We start from the raw sequence: 11,786 nt of genomic DNA on the forward strand, positions 1-11,786 counted from the left end.
GCCAGCCTGCAACAGTAACAATGTTGAGTCTATATGATATATGTCTTACTTGAGAGGTGAGAGTCAAAATACAGGGTGGCAAACATCAGCTTGTAACCAAAGAGAGGCCATGCTGAGCTGCCTGGAAAATGTAAAATGGCATTATGCATCTAATTTATTTTAAAAACAAAATAAAAGTGTCACACCAAGAAAAATGAAACCTCAAATGCTTTTGCTTTTCGCTGGCTCCACTGGAGGTATGTCGAGAAGCAGCACCATCTTTAGAATTTTGGGACGTTTCCACATAAATAGCTTTTTAAAGGGGAATTCACACATGCATGTTCATCACTTGATTTCTTATCACATGATCACTCAACAAAGCTCTGTGGTGGAGGTGCTATGGCATGATTATCTATGGTAATGAGGATTCCTTATGGCTCATTCACACATGGAAATAATTGACTCATTACATCATCATTAAGCGATAATACTGATGTTGTGAATGAGCTGCCCATGATTTCAATGCAGATTTATAAACTTCCAACTGAAAAGTGGAAGCATTGAAATAAAAAGCATTGTGCTTGGGGTCATATTGAGAGATCTTTAGTAATTAATCTATTTCACAAATGTAAATCACTCCTCGGTTCTGCAGTCATTGAGCGGTAAACACACCTTACCCTAGAGCTTTCCAAACTTTTCTTGTTGGTGACACACTTTTTAGACATGCATCATTTCACAACACAGTAATTCAGTTTTACTAGCAAACTAACCCCTTTCCAGCCCCAGGAGGAGCGCTGGAAGTGTTTGCACAACACACCTCCTTCTTCTTTGACAATCACTCGTAGCCGAGTAAGATTGTCTTCCATGAACACGGTTTTAACAATGAGTCCATAAGTGACTATGGAGGCCAATTCAGGATCCACACGTCCTTCCACAGTGGGGACATTACTTTCTGGGCTGGAGTTGATCACGGTGTGGATTTGACAAGTGTGCCTTCCTCTTAGCACGTTTCTCCCTTGCGTCCTGAGATCGAGTGTCTTCAAAGCCCATGACACCTTTGATAAAGGCTGTTCTCCAACTGGAGCGCTCACAGGCCAGGGTTTCCCAGTTGTCAGTGTTTATACTACATTTTTAAAGATTTGCCTTGAGAGAGTCTTTAAACCTCTTTTGTTGACCACCAGCATTACGCTTTCCATTTTTAAGTTCAGAATAGAGTAGTTGCTTTGGAAGACGATCATCAGGCATCCGCACAACATGACCAGTCCAACAAAGTTGATGTTGAAGAATCATTGCTTCAACACTGGTGATCTTTGCTTCTTCCAGTACACTGATATTAGTTCGCCTGTCTTCCCAAGTGATGTGTAAAAAATTTCGGAGACATCGTTGATGGAATCTTTCAAGGAGTTTTAGGTGGCGTTTATACTGTAAGTGGTCCATGTTTCACAACACACCTACACTGCTGCGACACACCATTTGGAAAGCTCTGCCTTACACAATCACTTGTTCTGAGATACATCCAAGTGAAACTAATTAAGGGAGCGTTGTTTACATTATTGATAAAACTAATCAGATTGATTTACTTTTGACTGCAGTTCCACCATTTGGGTTTAGCTTGCAGATGCTCCTGGATCCATTACTTTTCCTGGATAGTCAATTGGTAAAAATGGATAGATTTATTTTTTTTAACGAGATTCGGCTGTTTTGAAAGTTATGGCCTCTTCTGGAGAAGACAGATACTGCATGTCTTAATCACATGCAGATTTAACAACTGTGATCAGACCAAAAGCCTATCTAGTCCAAAAAGCTGAAAAGTAGGACATGAGAGTAATAGCATTCTCTCAGCGTTCTTTCCTAGCAACTGGTTTTCAAAGTCATGGGATGATACCCAATGATAGTCATACTCAGAGCAAACATACTGAAGTCCATCAACATAAGAAACTTAAGTCCATTAATTTCAATGGACCTACTCTCAGTAGAGCATAGTTGGATATCAGCCATGGTACCTTTAACCCTGAAAGTAATATATAGTCATCATGACTAGTAACTTTTGATAGCCAGATCCTCCATGAATTTTAAGGCCCTCTAAGTTGGTGGCCACCAGCACATTTCATGGTAAATAATTCCAAAGTTCAACTATGCAACATGTACAGATCCCTTTCGATCTGGTTCTTATTACTGTCATTCCGTTGAATGTGCTCTTAAGAAATCACTGAAAATTTGAGTTATCCGCAAAACTGAGTATTCAATCATTTGTTTTTTAATTTGGCTTATTGAGTCATAGACAAGTAGGTAACAGGACTATGGAGAGTTGTAAAGAGGATACTAACTTTAGGTTCCCCCCAGACCTTTTCTGCTGCACCTGCAGAAATGCATTCTGTTGGAGGAGCCATAGTGTTTGGCCAGTTCATCGCACCCATGAAGAACAAGAATTTGCTATAGCTGTGGTTAGGTTTTTTTATGGGGGGGGGGTATCTATGGTGCTGGAGGAGACTCTTGAGAGTCCCATGGACTGCTAGAAGATCAAACCTATCCATTCTTAAGGAAATCAGCCCTGAGTGCTCCCTGGAAGGACAGATCGTGAAGCTGAGGCTCCAATACTTTGGCCACCTCATGAGAAGAGAAGAATCCTTGGAAAAGACCCTGATGTTGGGAAAGATGGAGGGCACTAGGAGAAGGGGACGACAGAGGACAAGATGGTTGGACAGTGTTCTCGAAGCTATGAACATGAGTTTGACCAAACTGCGGGAGGCAGTGCAAGACAGGAGTGCCTGGCGTGCTATGGTCCATGGGGTCACGAAGAGTCGGACACGACTAAACGACTAAACAACAACAAATCTACAGTACTTGGAGACCCCTGGCAGGACAGTCCTGGTGGGGAAACCCTAAAGGGGCTGACACCAAAGGTAGGTTTTGCATATTTGCTATATTGTTCTGATTGACTGTACTGCCTTTTTTGTACTAATATTTACTTTGTATTGCTGTTATATTTTGTATTGGCATTTTGTATTAATTATTTAGCCCCAAAAGTGGTTAAAATATAATCTGTAACATATAAACTGATGCATAACATTTAATACTTCTTTGATTTTTGGTGGGTATGTAAGGTAAGGTAAAGGTAAAGGGGCCCCTGACCATCAGGTCCAGTTGTGTCAGACTCTGGGGTTGCGGCGCTCATCTCGCTCTATAGACTGAGGGAGCCGGCGTTTGTCCGGGTCATGTGGCCAGCATGACAAAGCTGCTTCTGGCAAACCAGAGCAGTGCACAGAAATGCCGTTTACCTTCCCGCCGGAGCAGTCCCTATTTATCTACTTGCACTTTGGTGCACTTTCGAACTGCTAGGTGGACAGGAGCTGGAACCAAGCAATGGGAGCTCACCCCGTTGCAGGGATTCGAACCGCTGACCTTCTGATCAGCAAGCCCTTGACTCTGTGGTTTATTTTTATTTATGTTTCATTATTACTGTTTTATAGCTTTTAAGGACAAGCAATGATTTCCTCTTTTAAATTCATTATCGGTATGCTGATAATCTGCAGTGCTTCTTTTATTCTTCTAATCTCTCTTCTCTTTTTATACCTGTCATTGCTATTCTTCCTGGATGCCTTTGCTTGGCTCATCTAAAACTAACTGTGGAGAATGAACTGCTGGACTGGCTGCTTGCCTTTCAGTAGCCTGACCAGCAACTGGCTAGGATGGGCTGCCAAAATGCAGGGGTGGGGCTGGCAAGACTCGGAAAGCCTTCAGACTCCTCCTGATGTCTTATAAGCCTCAGAAGTAATTGTGGAAATGGGGTAAGAAGTGGAGAGGTCTGAAGAAGACAGAGGCTGCCTTTTGAGGAAAGGATAAAGTAGGGGGTAGCCTGGGATACCTACTTCCCCCTAAGGATGAGCAGGGCTCTTGAGATTGGATAGGAAGACAGAAAAGGAATGCAATTTTTCCTTCTCCCCGAGTCATGGGTTGGGAACCTCTGGCCCTCCAGGTGCTGCCAGGCTACAATTTCAGCCCTAGCTTGGAAACTGGGCACGAGAATACTCAATTTAAGCAAATGCTTCAGAAGAAACAGTTTAATACTATTGCTTCCCCTGAAAGAATTTAGTTATATGGAGGGATTTTACAGGTTTATGTAAGAAGAAATGTAAATCTGTGCCTCACAAATAAAGCTTTTAAAAAGTTATCAACCACCCAGGGGTAATGATTCTGTGCACAAAGCCATGTAAAATCTATTTAAAAACCAAAACCAGGCAGTTCTACTGGACACTGTCAGTGAAAAGTCACGTGAACTGGATTCCATAGGATTTTATAGGTCAAGAAGAGCCATTTAAAGTAAATAAAGTCTGAATGGCAACCACCATAAACAAACTAAGTAACCATTCACATTCCCTACCCCCCTGCCAGGCTCATAGGAGCAAACGTTTGTACCAGCTGTATTCTGTTACTCATGCATGCAGAAGACCAGCAGAAAGGACGCTGGAGTAGACTAAACAGGACAAACCCAAAGGTGTTAACAAGGACTTTCTCCAATGGTAGGACAGAGGACAAGGATGGCCTCTGGAAACATTCCACAGGACAGCTAATAGCAAATCTGGACCCAGCCTAAGGGCAACATTGATGTGGCAGAACCTCACTTCACTATTGCTGATTGCATCCATATAAGATAGTGGGAGACAACAGAAGGACCTTCAACTGATGGCAAATACAGGGCAAAATCTGACCAAGCTGAGCACGTTTATTCCATTCAACTGAAGAGGCAAGAGCACAATTAAATCATTGGAAATGTTTTAACACTGGCCAGATTAGGCCTATGAAGGCATCAACTTGCCTAGATTGCTATGAAGAGTTTTCTTTCCTGGTAAGATTTTTAACTTCTGATGCTGACAATCAAAATATTTAACTGAACCTGCAGCTAGCTTCCCAGCTGAGATGCTGAATGACAGCGTTCTTGTATTTACATATAAACAAAAAAATAAACTACCTCTGATAAAATTGTCAACTTTGCCTATACAAAAGAGGATTCACATACTCCATTAGGTGGCAGTGTATGCTCAACAAGCTAGACCATTTTTAAGTTTATTAATAAGACGACATATAGTGCTACTGGGAATATTTTGAGAAATGCCTAGGAATGACATAGTAACTGGACACAAAGCACACACAGGCTTTGTACTACAGTATTATTCCTAGCCAGTCCTAGGCAGATGAAGTATATGTAGGATTGCTCATTACTATCACATTTTAGGGAATGCGTATTCATGTCAGAGGTGAAAGGAGCTACAAATCAGTTTTATCAGCATGGAGTAACTGTATTGCTCAAAAAGACACAGTCCTATGACACTTTAAATGCAAATAAGTTTATTGTGGTCTGGGTTTTCACAACAAGTCTGAAACCTGAGTGACCTTGTTCTATAGTGGGTGTTAGGAGAGAACAGGAAGCTTTCCTTGTGTGAACTTCCTTAAGTTGGTTTTTTTAGGATCCAACCATTAGCCATTATGGAAGAACGGGTTTCCTGCTAGAATTGGTTCTCCACTGCTGCAGAAGTCTGCACTGCTACACATGTATTCCTCTTGGAAATTAAATAAAGTAACCAACTTTATACAGGATTGAACCTACAATACATAGTAACTACTGTCTGCTACATTTAGCAGAAACACTATATCCAGATTAGAAAGATTTTTTGGTTAAAATTGCTATTGTAGCATTGAGGTCACATGCTAGCCAAAACTACTATGTTGTCATATGTTGTATGTCAATATCCCTAAAGAAAGTTTTTTGTTTTTTATTTTTTTAAAAAGTGCAGATGAGCACTATTTGCTGTGCTGGTTTGTCTGAAAGCCTGCCCCTTCTCCCTCCACTGTGCAAGTATCAAGGTTCAGCCTTGCTCAGACCTGGAGCTGGTTGTCTCCTCAATGGAAGACTTGGACAAGGAAGCCACAAGCAGACTCCTGTAGCACCGCTGACCCTAAGGAGCTCCTGAGCACAGCCATGTCTACCACATGGCCAGAGGTCTCTATATCCATTGTTCTCGTTTCTGGCTGGTTCCTTCACCACTAGGACTGCAGAAGTAGACAGGACAGTACACCAGACAGGAACCTCAGGGCCGCTGGCAAAATGCCCAGCTATCTGCATCTACTTCTTCATGGTATGTTCATGCGCCATATTAGAGCAGCATTGCAGCACTTAACTTGCTATGACAGCAAGTGTTTTAAATATGTATTAACTGTTTTTATATGAATGCAACTACTGGAACCTTTGCATAAATGTGGCATTTGTGCATAAAAACACTAAGATTCGTGGTTAGGAAACAAATTAGTATTTCAGTAAAAACTTTAAAAAAAATAAAAAAGATGGAAAATATATTTTCACTCTGCAACTCCTGCTGCAAATCCCAATCTAAACAGAATCACATAAAACTAGATAGCGCTTTTAACAGCTAATCTCAGGTGATTTGCCACCTCATCCTGTCATCCTCCACAGCTATTATAATTGTTCACACTGTATGAAGGCTTAACTAGATTTGTTATGTTTGATTACTGTGAACCACTTTTATAGTTCTCTCTGTAAATAAAAAGTGGTGCGGAAATATTTTCATAAATAAAAATATTAACAACATTAATATTCAATATGTTATGAAAACTAAGGGTTGTAGCCAATGTCAGCGCCATCCAAGAGTTCGCGCACTGAAATTAATGAACATGACTAACAGTTCACTTAATTTCAATGAGCCTACTCTGGGTAGAACTTAGTTGGCTAAAACATAATCTGTTCTGGGGGGTTCCCCTTAACTGCCAAGAATAGATTTGGGGAGGGACTGGCACACATGCAGGGGGGAAAGACCTGTTGCACATGCAGAAATTCTTGACTTGATAGGGCATAACCTCAGACAGAAATATAATTATTCTTCCCATTTCCAGAATAAGAAACTGAAGAAACACTATCTTTCCATGGCAAAGTGAAATCAGACTATAGTCTTGCTTTCTTCAAATCTCACATTCTGAAATATTTTTGAATTCTTACAGGGAAGTCAGGTAAGAATGTAAATTGACACTACTTGGTACTCACTTGTCTATCTCAATACCAAGAGGATTAGCAGGGCGCAGAGACAAAGGGGGCATCCCTTTGTTCCTGTCAGTGCGCATGTCATAATAGTTAATTTCATCAACCCAGACTGCAGACTGATCCAAGATACCTTGAGAAAACAAAAGAGATATCCTTAGAAAAACAAACTCTGTCGAGCATCGTGAAGTTCTCATGCATTAAGTCAAAAAGTCCTATAAAATGCATACTTAGATAATTGTCTGGGGGAAAATAGGTAAAAGCAACATTGAAACCAATTCTCACACTGCTCCTAAACTAACCTCTGCAGTCAAAGAGTTACAGAGCAATACAGTTCTCAGAGGATTTTATTTGGATTTCTCACCTACGACACAAAATATGGTGGGTTGTTGTTGTTGTTGTTTGCTTTCCTGTATCTATAATGCAAATGGAAAACTTCAACTGGCAAAATAAATAAAAAATACATTTAATTTTGGCTCTACATTCCATCCTGCTTTAAAATGCACACATATGCCCAAATAGCATCAGAAAGATTCAAATATATTTTATGCTATGAAGTGTCAGTATATCATGCGTATAATCGTATAATCCAAGCAGTTTTTTTTAGAAACTCAGTGCAATGCCCATTGGATACAACAGAACATACTGCTATACAGAAGTCCATGAGATTGAGGTGCTAATTTAAAAATTGATCAGCAACCAAGAGAAGCTCAAGTATTTTGAATTCATGAGATTTTACATAGAGCAGCTGAAGTTCAAGATCAGAATACTCTACATGGCCCTAGGTTCAATACCAACTTCAAGTACCAGGCATGGATAAAACCTATGCCTGAGACAGGTTGGGGAACTATTGCCAGTCAGAGTTGACAGAACTGGACTAGATGGGCCAATAGTATGAATCTGTATAAATGCAGTCTTACGATTTGTTCAAGAAACCCACTTGCACACCCCATGAAGATTTTCTTTTTTACAAAACTTGTTAATTACAGAACAATACTTATAGGAAGAGTAATAAAAGGATAATACAACCATACCTATTTTATCAGGTTTCAGGAGTTTAAAAGAAACCGTGGAAGTTCCTTTGCCCCCTGACTTTGTAGTGACGATAATGTCCCCTTTGTCATTCTTAGCTTGACCTACTCGACACACAATTTTGCTGGCAGACATCCATTCAGCAGTCAGAAGACAGTTGTGTCCACAGATTGTCAAGCCTGAGAGAGTCACACAAAGTAGAGGAACAAAAGTTACTTGACAGTGAATATTTTTTATTTCATCATTATCGGGGAAACCTGAAGTGCTTTCAGCCCACAAACGCATCTCAAGTGTCTTACGGATTCACTCCAGAAAATTTTTTTGTGTTGCTCTAAATACATAAACATTAGTAGCCAGTACTGAAACACTCAGTCTTGACAACTGGGTGAAAGTGAGGATACAGATACAACACAGCAAACTTGCTCAAAGAGAACAAGTGGCATGTTACTGTAAAAGGTAAAGGTAAAGGGACTCCTGACCATTAGGTCCAGTAGCAGACGACTCTGGGGTTGTGGCACTCATCTCGCTTTACCGGCCGAGGGAGCTGGCATACAGCTTCCAGGTCATGTGGCCAGCATGACTAAGCCGCTTCTGGCAAACCAGAGCAGCACACGGAAACGCCGTTTACCTTCCCGCCAGAGTAGTACCTATTTATCTACTTGCACTTTGACATGCTTTCAAACTGCTAGTGATTCTCAAAACTGGGGGCTTGAGACACTTGAAGGGGTGAATTAAATTCCCCCTGGCAGAAAACGTTTCACTGCATCCCTACTGACCATGATCTGAGAAAAAGGAAGCTCAGGAAGAAATACCACAACAATACTTTCCCTGGGCCGGACTCAACTAAGCAGTTCTGCAACAGGGCTCCCCCCTCTTCCCCACCCCTCAAATTGGCTCCAGAGGTGTCAGGAGAACCCCCAGAACAGCACGTGGGGTGAGAAGGGTTGTTCTGTCATGCAAGCAGAAATACTCAAGCTAATTGGATGTTTGTTTTAGCACAACACTGAATTCCTCCCCTGGTATTTAAGAAAGGATCTTTTCAACTTCATGAAGAAAAAACCAATGTTTTATTGTCTATCAAGTGTTTTCATGGAAACGCAAACAGCTTTCTTGACTTTACCTATTAGATCTGTTGGGCCCGTTCCCAAGTTCTCTCCTCGAATTGTGACCTTTGTCCATGAGATGCCTTCATTGGGAGAAATGCCCGTCACAAGAGGGGGCTTGCGTGCGTGAGACATTATAGATTTCTTCTTTGATGAAAGACTGATATATTCAGCAGTCTGTATCAGGAAAAAAAGTGAAATGTTTACATTGCACCAATTACGATAAAACTTAGAAATGCTCAATTGTGTGATTTAAAATGGCTTGCTTAGTTCTTGAGTGCTGATGGTTCCTAAGGAACATCAAGATGAAACTGCTCAACTTTCGAATTAGGGCTGGGTCAGATGCATGATGGCACCCATCTGAAAACCCTGGGAGCACACAGGATCACTGCCAGGCTCCCAGCCAATGCTATCTGTGTGAACTACTAGCTCCATGTGGGTGGCCTGTACATGAATGCCCTGATTCCTGCTACACCAGTTGTACATTTAGATCCACACCCATGATGAGAATTAGGAATTAAAGTTCCATTTACTTGTGTCAGCAACTCCAATGGAACTACTTTTAGGGCAACATTACTGTATTGGGCATTCAGTTCTGAAAGGAACCATGAGCCAAAACGATTCATGAAATGAGCATGAAATTACCTGCCACAGTGCCCTTCTTTCTACAGGATATATATGGGTTGGGCAGACTTCAGGTGTGCACTACATATTGCAGTGTTTGAGATGGGGCACCACAACTGCACCATTCTTCTGCATGTGGCAGTGCTGCTGTTACTTGGGAGTTCGGAAGCAAAGGATGCAGGAAGCAGTGGAATGGTAGTCACAGGTGAAAGCATGCATGTATCAATGCCTGCTCCCGCCAACCCAATGCTTCCCCTGCCCTTGTCACTGCATCCAGCAAGTGGCAACACCATCACCCCTGGAGGGTGGCATAGGAGCGGTGGTCCATCTTATGTACTGGGCTTGGGCTTGGGGTCTTTTACTAGAAAGACAGATACACACACTAAAAAGAGCCTGGTTCAAAAGACTTGCACTTGGAATTAAATCAATTTGAGTACTAAATTTATGTAGCTCTGTAGTATAACTTAGAACATGGTGGGGGTCTATTTCATTCCTGCTATTTTTAGTTTACGTATGGAACCTTGCGAGATGAATGTTTTGGCTCCCAAACGCTGCAAACCCAGAAGTGATTGTTCTGGTTTGCAAATGTTCTTTGGAACCGGAATGTCTGACATTGTTTCCGATTGGCTGCAGGAGCTTCCTGCAGCCAATAGAAAGCTGCACCTTGGTTCCCAAATGTTTTGGAAGTCAAATGGACTTCCGGAACAAATTCTGTTTGGCTTCCAAGGTACAACTGTACAAGGATGCTGAACCAGAGCATGTTTCATGTGTGCTGTCTGAGTTGTGACACTAACCTGGCCATGACAGAGCCTGGTGGGCCAGAAAGCCCAAAGCGCACAGTGGCATCCCAAGGCTCACCCACGAGCCGGCCAGTGGGGTATGCATGTGTGGTGGTGTGTGCTTGTATTATTATTTCATAATATGAATAATTATTTCATATTATTCATATTATTATTATTGCTATTATTATTTCATGTGTGCGCGTTTGTGTGTGTGTGTTTGTATTTTAGAGAGAGAGAGAGAGAGAGAGAGAGAGAGAGAGAGAGAGAGAGAGAGAGAAGAGCGCATACCGCCCTTATCTGAAGATCTCAGGGCGGTTCAAAGCATAAAAATACAAGATAAAAACAGGAAATGCATAATGCAAACAAAACCTCCCCCCCCCATCCTCTTCCTTGGCAAAATAAAAGGATATAAAAATAAAAGCCCCACCCAACGCGTCAGCCGGGCTCTCCCTCAGCGCCCTCAGCTGAGCTGGGAACGGTGGTAGCGGAGAAGGACCCTCTCCCAACCGCCAACCGAGGTAGGAAGCCTGCAATCGCCGCCGCCCCGCTCCCTAAAACGCCACTCAAGCAGAGACCTACCTCCCGCCGGAAGCGCAGCTGGCGGAGCAGGGGCGGACCGAGGGCTACGCAGGGGGCTCTGACGCCGCCACGCACGTGACGCAACCGAACGGAGGCCGACGCACGTGACGCGACCGCGGCGAGCGCCGTCTGGCTGGCTAAGCCGGCGCTGCCACTCAGCCGTCCCCAGCCAATGGCTTGCGAGAGGAGGGAGCGGCAGAGTTCTTTGCCCCGCCCCTCCTCCTACTCCTCGCTCATTTCCACGTTCCGCATTGTGTCCGTGCAAATTGAGTTGCTGCTGCTCCATGCTCTACCTTGTGGCAGAATTATACATTTCTTTTTTAAAATTCGTTCAGTAGCAAAGCATTCAGAAAACAATTATCCTTATGCTGTTGGTTCAGGTATGCTATCCCAGATTTCAGTATGTTATTTCATTGTTAGCTTGTTTTATCTCAGCTTGCCAAACCAAGTCCTCCCTCCCCCCCCCCCCGCGCGCGCCCGGAGACATGCATGCGCGCTATTTGCAGTGCTCCCTACACGAGAGGCTCTCGATGGAAAGTTCACCGCGCAATGTATTTATGGTTGTTTCAGACAAGGCGAGGAGACAGGTCGTTGAAGCAATTTGCAAGTTCTGCAATTTGTAAAGCCATCTACTCCGGT

The 11,786-nt window shown here is 42.6% G+C and overlaps 1 protein-coding gene across 2 annotated transcripts in view; it reads right to left on the reverse strand.

Moving 5' to 3' along the window:
* EXOC2 (exocyst complex component 2) overlaps positions 1-11,218 on the reverse strand; it is a 77,111-nt gene extending 65,893 nt beyond the window's left edge. Inside the window, exons 1-4 of one of the 2 annotated variants that reach the window (XM_035126366.2) lie at positions 11,148-11,218; positions 9,180-9,339; positions 8,062-8,238; positions 7,034-7,160 (exon numbers count right to left, since the gene is read on the reverse strand). In XM_035126366.2, the coding sequence (XP_034982257.1) occupies positions 7,034-7,160; positions 8,062-8,238; positions 9,180-9,297 (422 nt within the window). In that variant the 5' untranslated portion in view covers positions 9,298-9,339; positions 11,148-11,218. The other variant, XM_035126367.2, reaches the window with a different exon arrangement.
* Between the last annotated feature and the right edge of the window lie 568 nt (positions 11,219-11,786).

This window comes from Zootoca vivipara, chromosome 8 (genome assembly GCF_963506605.1).
Source record: "Zootoca vivipara chromosome 8, rZooViv1.1, whole genome shotgun sequence".
NCBI classification, from domain to species: Eukaryota; Metazoa; Chordata; class Lepidosauria; order Squamata; family Lacertidae; genus Zootoca; species Zootoca vivipara.